The following is a 24,539-nucleotide window of genomic DNA, read 5'->3' on the forward strand; positions in this document are numbered from 1 at the left end:
CGTCGTTCTGGAGAAGACGAACGTGTCCACGAGCGTGTCGGCCAAGGCCCAGCAACAGGAGGAGCATTACTCGGACGAGTCGTCGGCGAGTTTCGATTTCACGATCGAGGCCGAGAAAATGGTGTCCGCTCTCTGCAACATATCCTCGAACGATATAAACAAGGAGGAGGGGAAGACGGACAAGTCGAACTCGACACCTTTGTTCAGCGGGGCGGGGGACACGGCGTCGAACAAGAACGCTTGGTTCACGGAGTTTTGCGCCGATTACGGGACAGGGACGTCGATAGCCGTCCAAACGGACGGCCCTTGCGTCGACAGGGCCCAGTATCAAGAGTTGTTGAGAAAAGTGGTGTATTGGGGCTGCACGGAGGCCGAATTAGTGTTGAACAACAGCTCGAAGACGAATCCTAGATGCGGCTGGTTGAGAAACTTGTCCACGGCAACGAAAACGGCCGTAACCAAATCGTCCACCTGTTTCCCGATATTTGCCGGCGATCGGGTATTCGTCGCCGATCTGATCAACGCTTTGCTACGGATAAGCAACGGTTGGCTCATACTCGACAATTACTTGAACAAGCAACATTACCCGAGCCTGAACGAGAAATTCGATTGCGAGTTGGTCAGGTGTTTCCGTCTTTGGGAGGAGAGCACCCACGAGCTGTTGAATCAGATCGTCCAAACGTTCCTCAAGCTCGAGGAGGGCAACGTCGATCCAACGACAACTAATTTCACCAACAACGAGCAAACGAAATCAGAATCATTCGGAACCTCTTTTCCAGGTGACGTTTCAGTTTACACGAATCGCGACTTGTTCGATCCATCCTCGTCCACGTCTATCATCGCTACCGCCCCGTCGAAACAGAAGGTGGCGGCGGATAATAAAAAGGACAGTGGCCAAGAGGTGGCGTGCTGCGGCGGCAACTCGGTCGGCCAATTGTCCGCCTGCGGCAGCCTGCGCAACTTCACGCTGTACGGTCAGGCCGAACAGAAACAGCAGCAGCAGCAGCAACAACAGCAACAACAGCAACAACACTCCTCCTCCTCCTCCTCCCAGAAAGAGTCGAAATTGCGAAGTAAGTGGACAATTACCGAGCTACGGAATCTAACCGCGAAATCCGTGCATCCCGATATCATCTTCTGTCCAGGGCACGCGAAATCCGGGGGACAGGCGAACAGTAGATACCGTTCGAGAGGGAGCTCGTCGTCCGGCAAGAACGAGACGCCTACTCAATCGTTGAACGCCGAATTCTTTCATCTGAGAAGCAAGATACTGACCGAGAGCAATCAAGATTCGTCCAGGCAACAATGGTTGTACCACAACAAGGAGAAGAAGCAAGATTTCCCGGAGGCCAAAGTCTCCTCCTCTTCCCCCTCCCACGTGACAGAGGGCGTGGACGGTATATTCAGATTGCAACGCCAATTGGACGTGGAGAATTGCGAGACCGGTTACGGGCAGAAATGCTTGTCGAGGGTGGAGTCTTCCTTCCTCAATCCATCGATCAGCCTCGAGTCCATGTACTTCCCGGCAACGAGCGAGCACGACGCTTTCTATCCGAGTTACGCGGTTTGCCCCCCACCCTACGCATCCCTGGATTACAAAAACTCGAAGACGAGCTTCGACTCGAGCCAGGGCCACAGCAACAGGAACAAGACGAACGTGGATCTCGTGTACGTGGGCAAATCGTCGACCAGCCAATTGGAATTGGCCGCTGTCCCCAAGGACAAGATGACGTTGCTCAGCCAGATCGAGCCGAGCATACCCGAAAAATCGTCCGAGGAGATGACCGCGAATTTGTCTGCGTGGTTCGCCAGCATGAGGAATCCGGACAATCCCAGGCAGATACCGTTCATGAATCTGACAGACGTGAACGCCGCGGACACGATGGTTGCGGGGAGGGGGTCGGCGCCTCGCCAAGACATGTCCAAGAACACGATGGATCTGACCAATTGCATCAGGCAATTGCAGATAGACGCGAACCGCCAATTTCAAACGTTGCAGAACATACAGAGCGTGCAAACAGCTCCGTGGAACGCGTACAATTTGATCAACAATCGCGTCCAAGTGCAACAAGTGCCGGAGGAGTACGACAGTTCGGAGGACGTGAGGGTGTACATGAAGCCGGGCAGTTACAACGTGCCCAAGAAGAGGCATCAGAGAAGATCGAACAGACGTCTGGAGAATTCGACGAATTCGAGGAACGTGACGAACGGGTCGAGTCACAACGCGAGGAGCCATTACGCGGGCAAGGAGAAGTTCTGCGTCCCCGCGTCGTCCACTCCCGTCTCGAGGCCCGCGAGCATCCCAGCTTCGACGGCCGGCGTGAACAACAACAACGGCTCGGCCACCATGAAATTACCGTTCCCAGCGACACCTATCGTACCCCCACCAACATTCTCGCTCGAGAATTCGCCAAGGATCTTGAAACGATCCGACGTTTCCAATTACACCGTGTCCGAGGACGTGACATGGAAGGCCGCTTGCGCCTCGGCCGAGATCCTGTTGGAAGCTTTGAACGTGAAGGAGGACGCGGATTTCAAAAAGCCGGAAATCGAGAGGTCGGTCGATGTGGTCGGTGGTGAAAAGTACGGGTGCGACGATGGTGCGTTGGTTGTTAAGAAGGACGATGACGTGATGATGGAGGAGGGGATTGCGGTGGGGCAAACGGGCGTGGTGCAAGGCGAGGAGAAGTTGGAGGAGAGCATCTCGAAAAATTTGAAGGAGAACAACGACGGTGTGTCGAGTTACGAGGCGTCCGAGGATGATTCAGGCTCCACGAATCATTTCTCACCCAACACAAGTATCAACGAAGTTTCACAGTTATCTGGTAATAAAAATGGTAATAATTATTATCGGTCGAAGCGCCATTTAAATGAAAAAAAAAGAAAAAAAGAAAAAAAAAAAAAAAGAAAAAACGTTGCCTTTCTTGTTAGACGTTTCCTTTCCCCCTTCCCTTTCTTTCCTGTTTCCTTTCTCTCTTCCTTTCATCCTATCTTTCTTTATTTGTTTTTTTTTTCTCCATCCCGATCTCGTTTTACGTTTTACGTCGAAGTGAAAACAGTCGAATCTTGTATTTGTTTGTTTTTTTTAATGACGAAAGATGAAATTTAAAATCTCGCTTTTAATACTAGAAGGACGGAAATTTTCAATTTTCACGTTATCACGAATTATGACGTATAATAACGTAAGATAAACAATCATAACAACAAAAAAATAGTAATTTGTTTTGAGAAAGTGAGACGAGTGTTATTTAAAAAAAAAAAAAAAAAAAGACACGTGTCACGTTAAGGCAATACTTCCGTTCTTCCAGCATTAAATATCGCAATATTTTATGCAGCTACCCGTTAACAGGTTCTAGTAAAATGAATGTAAAAACGGACTCGTGGTTAATCAAAACTTTGAACAACGCTAACATGGCAAATAAGCAGAAACGGCGGAAAAACAACGCTGTCCAGCAACATAGTTCCGAATCGTCGAACAGTTCGGTGACAGAGAACGAGCAAACGAATCCTATCGTCTCGTTGGTGTCCAACAGTACGATAACGACGGTGGCGACAACTACGACGACCGTGAAAAATCTCCAACAGACGATATGCTCGAGGAAAAGTTCGTGCGTCTCGTTGAACAACGATCAGACAACGTCCGAGGAGACGGAACGTATCGTGGGGAAAGCCACTTATTCCGAAACTGTGCGCCGCTGCGCCTCCTTGAGCGCATCCTTCTCGGAGAAGAAAGAATTTTCCAAGAAAAGCAAATTAAACATTGCCAATGTGTCAACGATTTGCAGCACTGTGATACCGATACCCGGCCGTAAATGTCAGAGAAAAGATTTCGAGAAATCTTACTATCTGTTGCACAGCAGATCCCGCAAGTGTTCCGGGAAAAAGGCAACGAAAAATTGCGAGATCGATGGTGATTCTCAATCGATGGAGGGAACGTTGAAATCGACCGTCGCGGTGAAGCACGGGAAAAAGAGGGAAAACGCTGGATGCATCGAATTCTTGGACGGGAAGTATGGTGGGAAGACTAGCGACAGAGGTTGGTCCGTATGGTACAGTTCGAAGAGGAAACAAAGTCTTAGCCCGCTTGCGCTTAGCAAATTGGAAATGATACATCAAACGGTTTGGCAAATGGATGAAGCAGAGGTTTTCAAGTGTCCATCTTCGGGGGGCAATAATCAATCTTCTACATACACGGTCAGTTTCTTTGTATAAGGTTGGTATGTTTACATATGTGTACGTGTAAGTGTGGTGAATTAATAGTTTGCCGATATTTCCTTTTAGATCGAGGACTATTGTAAAGTCATTAAAAGTCCAATGTTCCTAGAAACGGTTGAATACAAATTAAAGAATCGAGTTTACCATAAAGTGGAACACGTCGTTAGAGACTTTCGTCGTATTGTTTATAATTCAAAATTATATCATAAGGTTTGTATCTTGGGTTGTTTAATTCCTGAAATTTTGTTCAAAGAATCGATCGAATTGTTTGAAAATCGATTGGATCTCGATGAAATGAAGAAAGGGATTTGAAACTCGCGGTTGAACTTCGGGTGAATTCGGCGATAATCGGACGCGATCGGCTAAAGACCTTAATAATTATTACTATTACTGTCTTAAGCTCTCGAACCGATTGCGTCCGATTATTACCGAGTCGATACGAAATAGCGAATAAAAGTTTTGACAGTTTTTATTTGATTTTTAAAAGTTTCAACTTCTATTAAAGAAATTCATTTTAAATTTTTATCAATCGTTTTATCGCAGGATGATCATGATCGAGTAAAAGTAATCGAAACACTATCGAAGAAACTCGAAGAACTTTTCGAGGAACATTTCGCGAGTTGGGACTTCGATAATATTAGCGGTAGTCCAAGGGAAAGTTCACCAGTGCTGCATCGATTTAAAACGGCTGGACAAAAACCGGTAACTGGACGTTACGGCAATACGAAGAAATGTCAGTCTTCTTCGATTACCGAAAATATATAACATCTGCCATTAGTAATATGCTTTTCTGCGACATCGAACTACACTTGAGGAATTATCGTGCCTATGATTCATGGTGACATTTCATTACGCATTTGCAATTCATATTATTATTAGATTAACAGATAAACTAATCGCATCGAGTTTATATAAAATTGTTAGATTCGAAATTAAGTATATCTGTAAGGATCGATCATAATAATACGCTCTAGTCACGCATCAGTTCGTATTGTTGTCACAACGTAAGCGTTCTACGGTTTTTCTTTCGCATCGCAGTTTGCTACGTTCAAACAATTTTCGTTTATTTTCAAAGAAGCGAAAGTTTAAACGCTTAGTTTTCTGGTACATACACCCGTATAAGATAATGCATCTTAAATGTGAAACAAAACGATAGTTACATTTACCTTTTTTATATCACTGAATTATATAACAAAAAATAGTTAATGACATTGCAATGATCATAGTCTAAAACTTGACAACATTTAATTAAAAGAGAATAATTCGACGCTATTTTGTCCTAGCAAGATTAAAACACGATTAAACAAAAGTAGTGGGAAAAACGATCAAAATATTATAAGAATAAAATAATTTTTCATTTGTAATATTATCGTTATGCGTGAAATATATTACATGAGAATAAAAAGAAGACAAATATTATAATAGCAAATTGTACTGTCAAGCAAATAAAAAGATTGACCAAATAAAAGATTTAGAAAAATTAAAAATCCCGCGTTATCATCATGGAAGAAAACGCATGCGCAGTAAGAACACTTATAATCCGATAAAGTTAATGCGCACATACCGTAGAAACGTCAGTTGTACAGTTCAGATAGTGTGTGCACATGAATTATAATAATGTCAAACACCGAAGGAATAGAAAGATGGCGGTCGAGCGGTAATTTTGTGATGCATGGGATGTAGTCTACAAATGGTGTCTTACGTTTCCAAGGGATTTATCAAAATCATAACATTATCGTGCAATGTGACTACATACTGACCACGACCGTCCTGTGAAGCAGACCGTGTCAAGAACGGAAGAACAACGAATAAGAGGGATAGAAAAGATAGAAAGAGTAAGAGAAGAGGAGAGTACAGAAAGAGAACGGACCCCCGTTTGTACGTAACGAGTGTAAAAGCGGTTCATTGCTCCGCTCTGATTTGTCGCCAAGATGGATTGGGAGTCGATCACGATGGCTAGTCTTCACCTAACGATGACCGAACATCAATATTATGAAGACATATTTAGTTATTGCTGTGAAAATGCAGACAACGACAGTGTACCGGTAATCAAAGTTGCCGAACTATTACGCTCGGCAAATTTACCAGGAGTTGTCACGATGAAGGTAAATTACATTTACTCATTGCATATAGTTTGTCAGCTGTTAATTTTCCGTCATATGTACAATTATAATATTAAAATCATAGAATCATTTTAATCATAATGAAGTGGGCGTTTAATTAGTTTAATATAATGTAATATCGGCAAATTATGAAAGCTCATGAAGGTTAGGATTAAAGAACTATTATGAGAAGATTATAAGCATTGTAATTAAATTATAAACAAAGTAGTTAAGTATGTCTTCATAATTTTAAATTGAAAATAAATCAAATATAATTTTTTTCAACCATTGCTTTTGACATGTCAATATTAATATATTATTGTTATAAACATTTTAAAAAAATTTATGATAGAGAAAGTTTGTACATATAAATTTAAAATTCAAAAGAATTTTATAATTAACAATTAAATTTTAAATATTTTAAATATTTAAAAATAAATATTTGATAGTTTTATATATTTTATAAATAATTTGGTAAATAATAATCTAAATATAATGTAAACATTCAAATTTTTTTAGTAATTTTTAAAATAAATATGTAGAATACAATTATTTAATATGTATAATACAATATTAATTTGTTATTTTTTGGGGAATATTTAATATAGTATATTTTAAATTATGTAGTATATTTTAAATTATGTATCTCAAATATAAATATATATTTAAAAACAAATTTAAATAAAATTAATTAATTATATATACACAAATATATAATACAAAATATATTTTAATTTATAGATATTGGATATCTGTTTTGGAACTGAAGCAGCACACATTGGCACGCATCTTGGAAAAAAACAATTCTTTGTATTATTAAAACTTGTAGCAGCTCATCAAGCAGGACTTAGTATCCGTAAAGATATAATTACTATGCCTTTGGATGTTATTACATTACCAAGATTTACTTGGCCAGCATCTGGAGAAGAAGATGGTAGAAGAAGTTCAGATTCGAATAGGGCTATGAAGAGTCATCGCCATGCTCCAGAAAGTACTACAGAAAGTGAAAGTGAAGCAGAGTCTCCAAGAGAAACTGGTGGTAGTACAGATTCTCCAACACCAACAAATAGTATAATACAGGAGAGAAATAATGATATAGGTGGTGAAACAATATTAGATTCTGTGTCTGGAGGTTGGCAAGGATTGTTAGTATCCGAAGAACAAAGGCAATTATTAGGAACTGAAGAAGAAAGTTCAGAGCGTCATAGCAGTGATGAAGGTGAAGGAGATGGTGATGGCTCAGGATTTCCACCTGAAGAAGTATGGATAATTAGTGATGAACAACGTGAATATTATACTACTCAATTTTCACAATTACAACTTGATCCTGAAGGACTTCTACATGGTTCCATAGCCAGGACATTTTTTGAAAAGTCTGGACTTCCTTTAGGAGAACTTAGTCGCATTTGGCAACTAGCAGATATTACCAGAGATGGAGCATTGAGTTTACAAGAATTTTTAGTGGCTATGCATCTTGTTGTGTTACGAAGAAATCATGTGCCTCTACCTGATGTTTTACCTCCACCATTATTAATTCCTTTGCTTAAGCAAAAGACTGGTCCACCATCCATTCCATCAACTACTACTACTCAAAAAACTCCACCTAATACTTCTGGTACTCGTGAAAGAAATAAAGAATGGACAAAATTTGTTGATTCGCCGACTGGAACTAGCAGTTCTTTGACTAGTCCAGGTTTACAATTAGTAAATTTTGATTTTCAAAAATCTGCTGTTGAAAAAGATCCTAAAATTCTGCATCCTGTACCATTGCGTTTGACACCTGAAGCAGCAATTCTTGCTTCTGGAGCAAATGGCAATACTAATAGCTGCACTACATTAGGAGATGATGATCTCCAACGTACTGCAAGTGCATTGGTGCAACGACCTCTCATTAAAAAACCACCTCCACCTCCTGAAGAAGCTATTATAGTAACTCCAAAGAAGGAACCACCGCCTCCACCACCACCCAGACCATACAGAACACATGCAAGAAGTTCTAGTCTTGATCTTAATAAATTAGGTATATGTTGCTACCAATACTGTGCGATACTTTTCATCTGTGGCTGAGAAAACAAAGTTTTACGCTTCAAACTGTGCGCGTTCTTGTAGGGAAAAATGGTCAAAGTTTCCTTGGAGCACCTCCGCTAGTTCCACCAAGAATCTCTCCTGGAATTGTAAGTATTTTCATTTATTGTTTTTTAAAAAACTATAATGAAAACTCAATTATGAAATGTTTAAATTAAAATTATTAATAATGAGACCTGCATTTAATTAAGCTGCTTTTATGGATCTGCACAGTAGATATTTCAGATATTTTAGATCTTGTTAACAGTTATGGATTCAGAAAGTTAAAATGTGTAGGCAAAATTATTGTTATAAAGAAAATTTTGTCATATATCTCTACTACAGACTTCACCTCGAAAATTGGTTGGTCAAAAAAGTGAGGGAGAGGGACAAAAAGCCCTAAATGAAAATCAAGGTTTTGTTGCTGATTTTTCTCACTTTTCTCCAAAGAGCGAACTACCTGAAAATTCATCTCTGGAAACTCCACAATCACAACAATTTACTGGTGTCTGTGGTGCGTTTCATATTTATAGAAAACCAAGTCCAAGTAAGTCTTTTATTTATTTTTTTTATTATTAAGTCTTATATATCTCTATAGATTCTAAGATATTATAATTCTTTCTCTTTCTTTTTTTTTTCTTTTTGCTTTTTTTTTCTTTTTTTTTATAGAGCGAGAGGGTGGAGATGAAGAAGCTCCCAAGGATGAAGTGGAAGAATCAAAAAAATTAACATTACAAGAATTAAGAGAAAAAAACGCTGAATTGCGATTAGTTTGTGAAGAATTAACACGAGAATTAGCTAGCGCACTTCAAGAACGTATAAATCTTCGTGCAAAACTTTTACTTTTAACATGATGTAATTTGTTATTATCTTTAAAGACTCCAAACTGTGAATTATCAATTTTTCCTAAATTTGTTGTAAAATCGAATATCTCATGTGTCATGCTAGTCTAGAGTATTTCTTTTTGCAAAGTTTCATAACAGTTAGCGTAACCTAAAATTAATATTTCAAAAAGAATATTAATAAAAATTATCTAATTATCTAATTAACTATTCAATCTATTTCCATTGTCGGTTATTGTTTAAAAAATTAATTAGATTTCTAATGTCCTTTTGTATATTTTTAATGTTTTAGAGATATGTAATTTGCTAATATATTTATAAATATTTTAATTCATAGGAAAAAATAGATGTTTTAATTGTTAACAGAAATATTAAAAAAATATTATTAACAAAAATTCTTTATGGTTACGCTATTCACATTTTATTCTCTTTCACAGATAATTCCAGTGTGCATTATTAGAAATGTGGATATAAATATTGTAGTAACATCTGCCACTCTCTAGTATTCAAATGTTACACAGCATTTTAACGTTCAAATAATTTTAAAAACTTATATTTTTTATGCATAAGATTATGCTAAATTGCTGAGAAATAATTCTTTATATATTAAAGAATTTTTAAAGTTGAACAAAAAAGTCACATCAAAAAGGAAAGTAGGAGAGAGAAAGAGAGAGAGAAAGAGCGAGAGAGCGAGAGTGAAAGCGAAAGATGGTTACTGTATACTACAAAACTATGAAAAACATAGTATAAAAGCGAGTGATGAATGTTTATTGTTTATGGCAACAAAATAAAATTGTATTTTCGTATCGTTGTACAACCAAATTTTTCACAGCATGACATAACGGATTGGTATTCCTAAAATGTTACAATATATTTCATTTCGTGATGATAATTGTACATAGCAAATAGGATTAAAACAAGGAATGAGAGAAAATGAAATCTGCAGGAACAGAACATTCAAAGAATAAATATACTTTAAAAAAAACCGTTAATACTTTTAATCAATTTGTACGTTCTATTTTCTCTATTCTATATAGATTATTCAATCGTATTTTTAATTGTAATACAAAATGTTACATCAAATTATTATTGTTTTCATAAGTCATATGATTTTATTTGTATATAAAGACAATGTTCTTGAAATTATTCAATATCATTATAAAAATTAATTTAATATTACTAAGAAATGTTGAATTATTTCTTGTGCCATACGATATAAAACTTTAATAATATTGTAATTAATGTTACTACTATTTCTTTGATAGTTAAAAACTTTTGTTAGAATTATTTAAAAATATTCCAATTAATAATTATATAAAAAAATCTTTTTGTAAATGTACAAAAATTGTACAGAAAGTATATGAAATTAACTGTTGATTTATTCCATTCCTATTATTCATTGTAATCTTGTAAAAATGTACCAATATATAGTTGGAGATAAAGAAATGTTTGAAAAATTAAATAAAGCACTCTCTTAGTTTCATAACAATTTTTATTGATATCAATAAGTTGAATGACAAATAATACTACAGAAATAAATCGGAAATATTTTAAATTCTTAATTATAAATGTGGATAAATGAATAAATGATTAAGAATAATTAAATGTAACATACATTACTTTTTTAATAATTCTAATTAATCGTAATTAATATATTTTTATTAATTACTTTTTAATTATATTACTTTTTTAATTATTTTTTTTAGATATATGATACCAGAATAATTTTTGCATATTTTATATGTAACTGTGTAAATTATATATATTTTATTTATGCATTCATATTTTTTTATACTGTTTACGAACTTATTTAAAAATCATGAGCGAAAATTTACGTTAAATAACAAACTTTAAAAACTTTTTTTTTTGTACTTCTTCTGATTGATATCTATATGATATTAGTTATAACTATTTTATGTGCAAAAAAAAATCTGCTAAAAATACTCTTATTTCACATTTTAATTTATGATTGGAATCTATTGATTAAACATAACGTTATTTAGTTTGAAATATACATGCAACAACGATATGCTCATAAAAACATGAAAATGTGTTACATATAAATATGCAAAATAATTTACTTCTCTTTTGACTGCATGTACTTAATTAAATCAATTACACGACATGAGTAACCATACTCATTATCATACCATGAAATTAACTTAACAAAATTATTGTTCAAAGCTATACCAGCTTTAGCATCAAAAATACTGGCATGGTCATCACCAATAAAATCGGAAGAAACTACTTCATCTTCCGTATATCCTAAAATTCCTTTCAATGGTCCTTCAGAAGCTTCCTTTACTTTAGCTTTTATAGTTTTATAGTCTGCACCTTTGCCAAGTCTAACTGTTAAGTCAACAACTGATACATTATGTACTGGTACACGGAAGGCCATACCAGTCAATTTTCCATCAAGAGCTGGAATAACTTTGCCAACAGCTTTAGCTGCTCCAGTTGCAGCAGGAATAATATTTTGACAAGCACCACGACCGTCTCGCCATAACTGTAAGATAATAAAAAGAAATAAATAAATAAAAACATTATAATATAGAAAAATGAGAAACAAAATATCACCAGAAAAAAATATGACATACTTTTGCAGAAGGTGCATCAACAACTTTTTGTGTAGCAGTAACAGCATGAACAGTAGTCATAAGACCTTCAACGATTTCAAAATTATCATGAATAACTTTAGCAAGAGGTGCTAAACAATTAGTAGTACAAGAAGCATTGGAAACAATAGTATAACTTGGATCATAAGCATCCAAATTAACACCACAAACAAACATGGGTGCATCAGCTGATGGTGCAGTAATAACAACTTTTTTTGCACCAGCTTGTAAATGACCCTGAAAAATTTAAATAATTAAATAATATATATATATATATATATAAATATAAATAAAAATATATATACATATATTTTTAATATGTATAAATACATACAGAAGCTTTTTCCTTAGTAGTATAAACACCAGTGGATTCTACAATATATTCAGCTCCAGCTTTTGTCCATGGAATATTTTTTGCCTCTCGTTCACTAAATACAGCAATTTTATTACCATTGACAACTAATTGATCATTTTCAATTTTGACATCTCCTTTGAATTTTCCATGTGTAGAATCATATTTTAACATATATGCCATATATTCTAAACCAATGAAGGGATCATTAATGGCAACAACCTATTAAAAAAATTATAATAATTTCTGATAAAATGATAAAAACTGAATATAAAAATATATGAAATATTTTATTTGAATATATTAATATATCAATAAATTATTTAATACCTGAGCACCGAACTCAATGGAAGCCCTAAATACAAGACGGCCAATACGGCCAAAACCGTTGATACCGATTTTACTCATGTCTTCGCAACTGGAAAATGAACGATTTAATTTTTGATAACATATTTTTGATACATTAAATATTCGTTGGTTTTCATAAAATATATTCGTAAATTTTTTTGTTATCGATGTAAATGAAAATAATCTCAATGTAAACGACATAACCTCAAAATAATTTTTTTTAATTTATGATATTAATTGATGATGATATTGATGATGATATTGATTTGATGATAATATATTTCGATTTGTAATATTATTTTTTATCTTCTTAAAGAGGAAAATATATTAAGTAAATGAAAATATTTATTATATATGTATATATATATAATTTGTATATAACATAGTTGAAATAATTCAAAATCTATGATATATCTATACTAATTCATTTGTAAATTCAATTGTGTTTTGTTGTAAATATTGTTATTGAAGTAAAAAAGTATGGATAATATAATTTGCGAACAGGGATAAAAAAAACTTAATTGTTCATCATATTCTTGTTTTTAATATTAAAAATAATTTTTATAAATTTTCTTTATTACATTGAAAAATTTACTATAAATTAAAATAATATTGCATTTCAGATATTTGTATTATTAAATGAAATTTAATAATAAAGGTCACTCAAGGTCAAAGATCTCTTAACGCTTCTCATCCAACTTTTACTTGAAGACAAACGTGATCTTTTACATGTATTCTAATTTTTACAATAATATATACAAAAAATACATATTTTGTATATTTTACGATTTAAAAGTACATTGAAGTTATAAACAAATGATGCAATATATATTAAGTCATTCATAAATATTCATCATATTACTTACGATATTATTCTTTTGATTTAAAATTAATTTAATTTTTAAAATTTGTTTATAATTTAGATTATACATATAACGAATAAATAATTATATAAAAATATGATATAATGATTAAATAAATATATATATATATATAAAATAATGAAGTTAACAAAACTTAATAAATTATTCTGAATTTTTGAAAACATATTTAATGGACAAAAATATTTAAAATACTTATATTTTTGAAAATATACTTTTATTTTGAAATATAAAAAAGTTATAATTTATTTTAAAATCCATTATCGAGAAAAAGTAGTTATAATGACTCAATGATACTTGAAATTTATAAAAGTCAAATTTTCCGAGAAATTATTTCATAATTTTAATAAAATCCTAAATTGATCAAACACTAAAATTGACTACTCTTGTTTCTAAATAATCAATATTGTATGATTAATATTATAATTAATATTTGATTAATTCATAGTAATTAAAAAAAAATTAATTTAAAGGTAAAACAAATAACAACTGAAATCATGATTTTTTTTCAAACATAAATTCAGATATATTCAAAATGATGATTCTTAAATAAAAAAATTATTGTAGGATTTATATCGAATGACGTCATATGAACCGGTGAAAAATGTATATAATACATGCTACGTAATTCTAGATAGAAGCCTAATTTTGAATTATTTTATATTGGATATTATTTGATATTAAATATCAAATGGTCGACTATCATTTATTACATGCCATATATCACAAAATAATATTATGAAATAATGAAAAGAATTGATTAATAGAATGATGAATTAAAATTAAGATAAAAAAAAAACGTGACTTACATCTATTCACTCGGGTCTGTGCAGAAGCAGTGTGTCATTTGAAGGGCAGAAAGCGGTAATATAACCGACAGCAATTTTAGGCGTATGCGCTGTAACGTAACCGTTTCTTTAATTTCGTATAACATCGGTTATGTTCGGGTCACGTGATAAAACTTATCGACGTATTCAAACGCCGCCAAATTTAAATATTCAAATATTATATTACTGTAATAATACTGCAAAATTTTTTTCTTTAAGGAATAAATTATAAAGTTGATTATTTATTATATTTCTGTACAATATACAAATATTATTTATTCAATAATTTTATTTAAATCAAACTTTTACTCTTTTAAGGGAAAAAGTACATATACATACATAAAACAAAATTAAATAAATGAAATTTTAATATAATAAATCATATTTAAATTATCTAATTGAAAACATAGATAGAATAGACATATTACTTTACATAAAATGTAGTTTTATAATATATCCTTAGTACTGAACAAAATAATTAATCTTCAGTTTCTTCTACCTCTTGTGCTACTGGTACTGTTATATTACCAGAATCAACTTGGTACATGTATAATATTAAATCCATTACACGATGCGCATAACCATATTCGTTATCATACCTGTAAACATTTATCTTCGTTAATCGACAAACGAAACGAGATTATTTGATATATATACATATATTTTGTTTATATATTCAAAAATTATTCAAAAATTACCACGCAATAACTTTGATAAATGTACTTGTCTGAGGAATGCCAGCTTTAGCATCGAAGATACACGAATAAGTTGTCCTGTTGAAATCGGATGATACACAATCATCATCTGTATAACCCAATATACCTTTCAAATCGTTTTCTGATGCTGTTTTCATTGCTTCTTTTATCTCCTCGTAAGTAGTCGGTTTATTAACCCTTAACATATTTTATTGAACAGAAACTTATTTATTTTACAATTTTAAGAAGAAAAAACTTACCTAAAAGTCATATCGCATAAGGAAACATTTGGGATTGGTACTCTAAATGCTATCGCGGATATTTTTCCTTTAAGTTCAGGGATAATTTTATCCAATGATTTAGCAGCTCCCGATGATGTTGGTATGATATTTTGAAGAGCCCCTCTACCATCTCTCCACAACTATATGATGAAAATATAATTAAATAATATAAAAAATATGTTAAATTAAAATATGATCGCGCATATTTTATTTATATATGAATAATAATTATAAAAAAAAAATTAAGAAAGATGTATAAAATATTTTTTTTATATAATTACTTTCCCTCGTTCCAAAGGCCCGTCCAATGTCCGTTGCATCGACGTTAAAGCGTGAACGCTGCTTATCATTACTTCAATAACTTCGAATTTATCGTGCATTAATCGTATGATCGGCGCCGCGCAATTCGTCGTGCAAGACGCGGCCGACACTATTTTACCCCTCTTCGGATCGTAGCAAGCATGATTCACCCCGTAAACTATCATCGGCGCGTCTATAGAAGGGGCGGTGATAATCACCCTCTTCCCACCGCCATCCATGTGCAACTGGAAAAATAAATCACGACCTTTTTCTATCCGCAATATTATTTCTCGGGATCATCGTAGAAATTAAAATAGATTTACGCTTGCTTTTTCTAACGTGGTGAAAAGTCCGGTCGATTCGATCACGTACGTCACACCCGCGCCTCTCCAATTTATTTTACACGGATTCTTTTCCTGGGATGTGGCTATTTTGTTCTCTTCGTAGAAAAAGAAAGAGGAAAAAGGATTGTGAATTTTAGAAAAATTTAAAAATTTATTTATCTTACTTAAAAAATAAATACCTCCGATAATAATATGCCCATTCTCGCATTCTAATTTCAAAGGATACGGTCCGTGAGTGGAGTCAAATTTGAACAGATATATCATATAGTCGGTCGAAATATACGGATCATTGACCAACTTGACCTAATGGAGTAATAATTATTTTTGCCCCTCCTCTTTGGGTAGAAAAAAAATTTTCCACCGAGAGTATTATATGTATTAATATCGAGAGTATTAATATTGTAATATCGTTTACCGTGATATCCTTTTCGATACAGGCACGTAAACACATTCTCCCTATTCTTCCAAATCCATTAATTCCTACAACTGGAATAATTTTGAAACGAATTAAAATTATTATCTGACGTTGTACGTAAATGTAAATAAGAAATTTCTCATAGCGGGTTTCCATTATCACTCAGTCGAGAAATCAATAGCACGAATTTGTATGCAAAAATTGGTATACGGTATCAAGAAGTAAATAATTTCTTACCAAGATCTTTTGACATTTGATATTTTTCTTAGGGAAAAAAAAACGTCTCAAGAATGAGTTATATTTTAGAGTTTGCGAGGAAGGATATTTTGTATATAAATATATATTTCAATATTTAATAAATTGTTTCTTTTTTCACTTATCCTAATTTGTTTGTAAGGAAACACATGTTTAAAGAAAACATTTGTTTAAAGAAAACACAACATTGCTTTGAACACAGCATATATCTTGAAGCAGTATCAAATTTAGATATTCATTTTCAAATAGCTATGATATTATGATATACATATACTTTGAAATTATTTCATGATCATATATAAGGGTATAAGTACAATAATATAAAGGGATACAAGGATATTTATTTACAAGATATTTAAAACGGATCATATCACTTTATCTATTTCCAAACTGAAAATATTTTAAGTAAATATTATTTGACATTAAAGGAGATAACATATTATAATAATATTCTTCTTCTAATTCCAGATAATAATAAGTTTGGTAATTCAAAACATAGTTTTTGTTAAATTTAAATTATTAAATTTTTTTTCCCTCACAAAATAAAATTTATCCCTATTCATTCATTTCAATATTATTCCTGATTACATTATACATATATACTTTTATAAATGAATTACCCTTTTCCTTTTCCAAATGATCAAAAAATATTATAAATCTATGTAACATATATACATATATATATGATTTATGATTTTTTTTTAGCTTCATTGATTAATTTTAACTTGAATAATAATAAACTATATTATATTTATCCATATCAAGTTAATATTACAATATATCATGTGTTCATTTTAAAAAATATTGTGCATTGAAAATTTTCAATTTATTTGGCAAGCACGTTCGTTCAAATCTTTTGGAATTTTTTTTTTTTTTTTACAAATCTAAAGTAATTCTATATATAATTTAATCGGTTCAAGATGAAGGATTAAAAATCAATTAATATCTGAATAATAATAGTCAAGTAAAAATAAGGCTTAATTTATAAAGAATTATTTATTTGAAGTAAATAGTACAAGTTACAAATTCTTCAATATTTGAAGCGTAATTTAATCTTCCTTTGAACGAATATCGTAAATTCACGGCAGTATTATTATTTTTTTGTATATACTATTTGTTACAACCATTGTGAAGTGTGAAATAGTTTAATATCAAGAAGTAAACATCAACATTTATTATTAGTGGGGAGGATTAAATCAAAGACGTTCCTCATAAATATAAATGAAACACTCTTATATTCGCAGTCGAGAAAGTTAGTTCAAACTGTGAAATACGAAAATGAATATTTGATAGAGAAGTGGTATTTCTCAAGGAGGTTCGACGACAATTAAATTAATATTATTAAAGGTATAAATCATATCATTATTTTATTTGCATATATATTTATTTATATATAATATATATTCATATATTCATATAAATAAGAATCAACAACAGTTACAAAATATTATTTAATATTTTATAGTTTGAACGTATGAAATATTCAAAGAAATAATATGGATAATATAATATTTCAATAACACAATCGGATATGGAAAATTATTTACGCAAAGTTACAGCAAAAGTAAAATTCAAACATCATTTTGATAAAATATATTTAAGGTAATTAATTGCTACATGTAATTTTAAATTATATCGGTGAAATTAATTTTATTAATTTCAGCGTGACAAGAAAAATTAACTATTTTCTTAATATTATAAATTTCAGAAGTTTAACTCTTTAAGAGTTTTGGCCTGAAAAAAATAAATATTTTTGAATTAAAAAATCTTAACGATATTCACCATAAAAAACGAATTTTCTAAAAAACTTTTATTTATATTATCATGTGTATATCAAATGAAAAGAAATCTTACTATATAAATTTTATAAGATAAAAATTTTACATCATATACATGAAAAATGAAACCGAGAACAGAAAAGAAAAGAAAAATATTTGACATAACATAAACAATATCTATTTCATTTGAATTGAATTTGAATAGGAATTATTTTGAAAAATGTTTATAAATCAAATTAATTATATAATTAATGATATTAGTAACATTTTTCTTTGATATAAAAAAATTGATAAATACATGCTTTTAGATATTAATTGATATCATTAGAAATTTAAAATATCATTTTTATATGAATGAAAAATTTACTATTTATCATTATCATTTAATATAATATATAAATGATATTTATATATTTCAATGATTTCATATTAATTTAATCACTAAGCATGTATTCATATTTTTATATTTTAAAAGAAAAATGATCTTATGCTCAATACATTTCTCAAAATAATAAAAAATTATTTCTATCAACTATTAAGCAGTAAAATGATATCGATAAATTATTATATTGATATTAATTTTACAATATTAATATAAAATTAAAATATATAAAATCGATCAACTCATGTTACCAATAATTCTACATTTTTCGATGATGTTTATATTAAAGAGAATTATTTCTATCTAAATTTTATATAACAAATGCTTTTCGATTTATTAAATTTATAGTGAGATTTATAAAATAAAATTTGACTGCTTCGGATAACATTAATCTGTAGCTAATCTCTAATTTTTTTGAAAATTTTAATATTAATGATAAATGAACGATGATTTAATGAATATATACGATATACTTGGTATGAATAATTAAATTTTGTATTTTGCAAAATTGAAATTATTAAAATATGTATTTACAATCTTATAAGAATAAGAATTTATTAATGATTACATCATAGAATATAAGTCATTAAATTCAAAGATCCTTATCATCATTCTTGTAATGATGAATGCTTTATTAAGGATTTTTTGATAAAAAAATGACTTTATAATCACTATAAATTGTTTGTTTCAATACATTGTCAATATATTTTTTTGATTTAATCGTATTCTTAATGTATAATATTTTATTCAATTTTTAATTTATTACTTCAGATTATTTCGTTCATATAATAATTATCAAAAAATATAACATTTATTTAAAAATTAAATAAAATTTCATTTAGAAAAAATTAGATATTAAAAAATAGTTTATATAATATTCATAAAAAAAATATGGGTTTAGAAATTATTTTTCTCTTAATATATTCTAAAAGAGTTTTCAAATATTTGAGCTAGATCCTCTCTTGAATGTTCTCGTGGTGCTAATTTCGTAAGACGTTGCTGTAAATAATATAAAATTAATTTATAATATTGAAATATAAAGAGAAAGAAAAATACAAAAATTATATATGTAACCATAATGTATGTATAAAATATTGTATGATCATACCAAAAAATTTAAAATGTAAAAATATATATATATATATATTATATTACATGACAATTGTTAATTCGTCATATATGTTAGCATATGAAATTAAAAATATATGACAAATTTACTTAATTGTCATTCATTCATGTATGGTGACCAATAAATCACTATTTAAAATTGATTATAAATTTTCTTTCACTTATCAAAATATATAATTAAATACCTAACTTAATATAAATAGTCATAATATTTCCATTTAATACTTATGATAATTAAATATATAATAAAGGGAGAAAAATAATCATAATGCTTACTTGTTGCAATGCACCTTCCACTAAAAAAGGAATATCTTTTTTTGTGAAACCTAATTCAGTTAAACCATTTTCAATTTTCATTATTTGCATATATTTTCTTATAGTGTCTCCTAATATTTTGCCAGCATCACTTTTTTTAGCTTGACTAATATCAGTACCAAGTAATTCAGCAGCTTCTAAATGTTTTTCTGGACATGCACTTCCAGTAAAAGAAAATACAGCAGGTGCAGTTATAACAACTGACAATCCATGTGGCACTATAGTACGACCTTTACCATAATCCTGTAACAAACAATGAATATTTAAATTATTTTTAATATTTAACATAAAAATTATATTTGTATTTTATTTTTTATATGTACTGTTGGTTGAAAACTTTTTGCATATCCACTAATAGGATAAGAAAGTGCATGACAAAGATGAACTCCTGCATTACCAAATCCAACACCTGCCATGGTACTTGCAAGATGCATGTTACTCCTAGCTTCAATATCATCTTGATTATATACTGCTCTCTTAAAATATCTATATAAAAAAAATAATAAAAGTATTGCATTTTTTCTTTAATTTTTATTTTATTTTTAATTAAATTAATTTTAATTAAATTTAATTTTTAATTATATTTATTTTTAATTATTTTAATTTTAATTAATTATATTTTAATTATTTCATTACTTATTTATGACTCAAAATAATTGATTTTTTAAGAAAATTGGAAAACAAAGATAAATTATAAATAAAAACCATATTAAAAATATATATATAAATTATATATATATATATATATATATATATATATATATATATATATTATATATATAAATTTTTAATTCTATTTGTTTATATTATTAATTATTACTTTTCATTATTTTTATTACTTACATTATTTTTCATCATAATAAAAATAATTATTTACTTGTGCATTATTTGAAGAGTAAATTTTGACCATACATCACTAATAGGATTGCTCCCTTGGTAGGCTGGTCTAAGATTTGGATTGGAAGGACAAGTTCTTTCTGTATATGGTAATGCAGTAAAAGATTCAAGAGCATTGCATAATACATCAAAACCAGAATAAGCACAGACTCTTTCTGGCAAACTCAATGTATGATTTGGATCAATAAGACCCAAAGTGGGTCTTAAAGCTCTGAAAATAATCCTCAAATTATTCTAAATGATTAAATAATAACATTTAATATAATAAAAAATATAAATTAAAAAACATAAATATATTATATTAATTATATGTAAATAACAACAACATAAAACAATAATTTTATTGCAATATTATAACTTATTAACCTATTAATAATTCCAATTTTGGTTTTAAGTGGTTCATAACTAAAGATACAAATACCACTTGTTTCTGAACCAGTACCAAAAGTGGTTGGTACAGCTACTAATGGTTTTAATTGTATTGTAATTGGTTTTTCTTTACCAATAGGTGCATTTACATAATCTAAAAAATCTGCTTGTGGATCAGAACTATAAAGATTTGCTACCTTACAAGTATCTATTACTGAACCACCTCCTATCTGATAAAAAAATTAATTTTATGCTTTAAATTTTTAATTTTTTTTTTTTTTTAAGATATAGGATTCCTTGCTAAATTTTTATAATATATTTCAAGAAAATAAAAATCAAAATTTTCAAAAAACTTGTTATATATTTATTTCTTACCGCTACAAAACCATCAAAATTTTTGAATTTAACAAATTCAATACAGTCTTTTAAACTCTGATCTGTGGGTTCTACATGTACATTATCATAAACTGTGGTTTGATTTTTATATTTAATAAGACTGTTTATAGCAGTTTTAACAGGTGGTAAATTTACTAAATTAGAATCTGTCATTAAACAAACATTTTTGGAACCAAAATTTTGCATATCCATACCCAATTCTCTTGTAACACCAATACCATATCGTAATATAGGAGAAGTCATCTGTAAATATTTTTATTAAAATATTAAATATTAAAATGGTATTAATAAAATAATGGTATTTTCATGGTTTAATCAAAAAAGTTTTATATTATATAAAGTATAAATTTTCTTTCTCAGTATCTTGTATTTCATAATTATTTAATCTATAATAAATTTAGATTCAATGATAAAATAATATATATATAAATATTGAAAATATATACCTCAAATGCATATTCTTTTGTTAGTGTGGCATTAGTCATTGTGCTTTGATTTTTTTTTAATTCATAAAAAATAAATATAGTTGTATTTCCTGGATTTGAATAAAATGGATATTTACATCTATAAAAAATTTAAATTACTCTAAATTAATTAATATATCAAAAACAAAAATTATTTATGTTCATACGTAAAAATATATTAGTATTAAAATATTACATAATATTAATTTTCCAGAATAATTTACATCTTTTAATATATATATCAATATTAATACTATAAAATATTTTATTAATATAATTACAAAAATAATATTTACAAAATTATATTACAAAAATAATTTTAAAAATAATTTTTAAAATAAAATAATTTTATATATTTATATTATATTATATATAGTATGTATATGCATACTTACAATTGAAAAGAAATAACTTGTGATAGATTTAAATTAGGTTTTTTAGAAAGCATTTTTTTGAATTTAATATAAGAATTTTAAAGAAAAAAATATTGATAAAAATTTTTTAAAAATTGTTCATTTGATCTATAATGTTCTGAACCAGTACTGAATATTTGAATATAATTCTCTTATTATCTGTAATGAAATAATTTTATATACATAATTTTAGTATCATCAATATTCAAATTCTTTTTAATTTTAAATAATTAAAAAAAATTGTCAAATAGAATCTTTTATTAATAGAGAACAAATAATAAATAATATAATTGTTTTTATTTTAAATATTTTTTTTAACAAAATCAGTTAAAAAATGTAATAAATTATTATATTGTAAATAGATACTTGATCAAAATATATATATTTTTATTTTAATTGAACATGTAATAAATTTGAGAATTGAAAACAGTTTTTATTAAATTATTAATATCATTCTTTATGAAATAAAATTTATTTTTATTAATTTATTTTAACATAACAATTATATCTTATTCTTGATTATATTATATACATACATACCTTTACAAATTGAATTCTTCTTTTTTAAATAATTAGAAATTAATTTTATATATATAGTGTATGCATATATGATTTTTTAATTTTCATTTTATTCTTTAGTTTCATTGGCTCATTGTAACTTGAATAATAATAAAATATATAATATTTAATTATATTAACTCATTATATATTAATATACATCAATATCATATAAGAAAAGTATTATGTAGAAAAGACTAGCGCTAAAAGTATAATATAAATATAAAATGTTTCGACAGTTATAGTTTCAAAATAAAAATAATTAATATCGTGCTTTCAATTGTTATCGATATGTGAATCGATTATACTACTCTGTCATCCATTTTAGTAACATCTACAAAAGTGAATAGAAATTCTACACAAGGATCTAATGTATCAGATAAGTAAATATTTTTCGATTGTTATTTTGTGATTTATTTCAATTATTTAACGTCAATAATATTAATTTCTTTGTATTTATGAATCAAATGACATTTAAAAACATGTAACAGAAAATAGAATATGTAATAAGCAAAATATTTCTACAAATTATGTATATTGATGGGGGCTGAAGACATGTTGTTATTGTAATAAACTCTCCATTGTTTTTTTTATTATAATTATCTAGAATTTCTCAATTTTACGTTTTCATTTTATTTTATCTTTTTATATTTTTATACTTTATATATATTTTTTAGCATTTATCACATTGGGTTCATTTTAAATATAATAAATAAAAATATAATCTCGTACATACGTTTGTCCACATTATTATATTAAATTTATTATTTATTTTAATGTTATTAATTATATAATTATTAAATTATTATTAACAAAATATAAAACTAATGAATAGATTATTATTTTTATATCAAAGATAATATTTTGATGATTATTATTTAGTATTATTGTTTGGTTTTCTTTTAAAAATAATGTTTTTGATCTAAAGTTTAAAAGATAAATATTAATAAAATTATTTTATTTTATCAGAAAATGAAATATTATTAAATTTTTATTTCTCTCCCTATTTTTATTTCTCAGAAATAACTTACATCAATACGATAAAAAATAATCGTATGATGAAATTAATTGTTTTGCATCTTTAGTTACAAATATATAACTTGCTATAAAAAATCAATTATAATATAAAATATAATTTTAAAATTTAAAATCTTAAAATATAATAAATTTTATACTAAATTAAGTTAAAACAGTAAAAAAAACAACTGCATTATTTTTTACGCAAGCATTTTTTTTTATGTTTTCTCAAAATCGGAACTTTTAGTCTTAGTTTTAAAATTTTTAATTTACTTGTTAGCATCGC

The 24,539-nt window shown here is 28.9% G+C and overlaps 5 protein-coding genes and 1 long non-coding RNA gene across 15 annotated transcripts in view; 3 read left to right on the forward strand and 3 right to left on the reverse strand.

Moving 5' to 3' along the window:
- Positions 1-5,642, forward strand: part of LOC413925 — a 9,127-nt gene extending 3,485 nt beyond the window's left edge. For 2 of the 6 annotated variants that reach the window (XM_006566190.3, XM_006566191.3), the window contains exons 3-6: positions 1-2,837; positions 3,350-4,194; positions 4,282-4,425; positions 4,759-5,642. The exon at positions 1-2,837 is cut by the window's left edge and continues 964 nt beyond it. In XM_006566190.3, the coding sequence (XP_006566253.2) occupies positions 1-2,837; positions 3,350-4,194; positions 4,282-4,425; positions 4,759-4,980 (4,048 nt within the window). In that variant the 3' untranslated portion in view covers positions 4,981-5,642. Of the gene's footprint in view, positions 2,838-3,335; positions 4,195-4,281; positions 4,426-4,758 lie in introns of those variants that run through there. The other 4 variants (XM_006566193.3, XM_006566192.3, XM_006566194.3 and 1 more) reach the window with 4 other exon arrangements.
- A 154-nt stretch (positions 5,643-5,796) lies between these two features.
- LOC726273 (ralBP1-associated Eps domain-containing protein 1) lies at positions 5,797-9,426 on the forward strand. Of its 2 annotated transcripts, none has more exons than XM_001122025.5 (5): positions 5,797-6,320; positions 7,059-8,337; positions 8,427-8,491; positions 8,727-8,928; positions 9,051-9,426. In XM_001122025.5, the coding sequence occupies exons 1-5, from the start codon at positions 6,147-6,149 to the stop codon at positions 9,233-9,235; spliced, it is 1,905 nt and encodes a 634-aa protein (XP_001122025.2). In that variant the 5' UTR covers positions 5,797-6,146; the 3' UTR covers positions 9,236-9,426. The 2 variants fall into 2 exon arrangements, with proteins under 2 accessions (XP_001122025.2, XP_006566252.1); XM_006566189.3 differs by having other exon boundaries at positions 8,832-8,928.
- Positions 9,427-10,697: 1,271 nt separating this feature from the next.
- On the reverse strand, positions 10,698-14,346 carry LOC410122 (glyceraldehyde-3-phosphate dehydrogenase 2). Its single transcript, XM_393605.7, has 5 exons — positions 14,229-14,346; positions 12,521-12,608; positions 12,173-12,412; positions 11,821-12,075; positions 10,698-11,729 (listed from the first exon to the last, which is right to left on the reverse strand). Exons 2-5 carry the CDS (start codon positions 12,596-12,598, stop codon positions 11,301-11,303), a joined length of 1,002 nt encoding a protein of 333 aa, XP_393605.1. The 5' UTR covers positions 12,599-12,608; positions 14,229-14,346; the 3' UTR covers positions 10,698-11,300.
- Positions 14,347-14,567: 221 nt separating this feature from the next.
- On the reverse strand, positions 14,568-16,771 carry LOC413924 (glyceraldehyde-3-phosphate dehydrogenase). Of its 4 annotated transcripts, none has more exons than XM_006566199.3 (8): positions 16,519-16,549; positions 16,282-16,352; positions 16,046-16,169; positions 15,852-15,961; positions 15,504-15,767; positions 15,202-15,362; positions 14,945-15,139; positions 14,705-14,845 (listed from the first exon to the last, which is right to left on the reverse strand). In XM_006566199.3, exons 1-8 carry the CDS (start codon positions 16,532-16,534, stop codon positions 14,725-14,727), a joined length of 1,062 nt encoding a protein of 353 aa, XP_006566262.1. In that variant the 5' UTR covers positions 16,535-16,549; the 3' UTR covers positions 14,705-14,724. The 4 variants fall into 4 exon arrangements, with proteins under 4 accessions (XP_006566260.1, XP_006566262.1, XP_397363.4 ...); XM_397363.7 differs by having other exon boundaries at positions 15,846-15,961; XM_006566197.3 differs by having other exon boundaries at positions 14,568-14,845; positions 15,846-15,961; positions 16,282-16,771.
- Positions 16,772-17,381: 610 nt separating this feature from the next.
- Positions 17,382-18,421, forward strand: LOC102654070. The gene is made up of 3 exons (XR_410517.3): positions 17,382-17,883; positions 18,002-18,138; positions 18,245-18,421. It is a non-coding gene; the product is annotated as an uncharacterized LOC102654070 (long non-coding RNA).
- Positions 18,422-19,560: 1,139 nt separating this feature from the next.
- On the reverse strand, positions 19,561-22,367 carry LOC552069 (probable hydroxyacid-oxoacid transhydrogenase, mitochondrial). The gene is made up of 7 exons (XM_026443390.1): positions 22,248-22,367; positions 21,781-22,044; positions 21,403-21,635; positions 21,017-21,247; positions 20,463-20,625; positions 20,101-20,382; positions 19,561-19,695 (listed from the first exon to the last, which is right to left on the reverse strand). The coding sequence occupies exons 1-7, from the start codon at positions 22,284-22,286 to the stop codon at positions 19,612-19,614; spliced, it is 1,296 nt and encodes a 431-aa protein (XP_026299175.1). The 5' UTR covers positions 22,287-22,367; the 3' UTR covers positions 19,561-19,611.
- Between the last annotated feature and the right edge of the window lie 2,172 nt (positions 22,368-24,539).

This window comes from Apis mellifera, linkage group LG10, assembly GCF_003254395.2.
Source record: "Apis mellifera strain DH4 linkage group LG10, Amel_HAv3.1, whole genome shotgun sequence".
Classification (NCBI taxonomy): domain Eukaryota; kingdom Metazoa; phylum Arthropoda; class Insecta; order Hymenoptera; family Apidae; genus Apis; species Apis mellifera.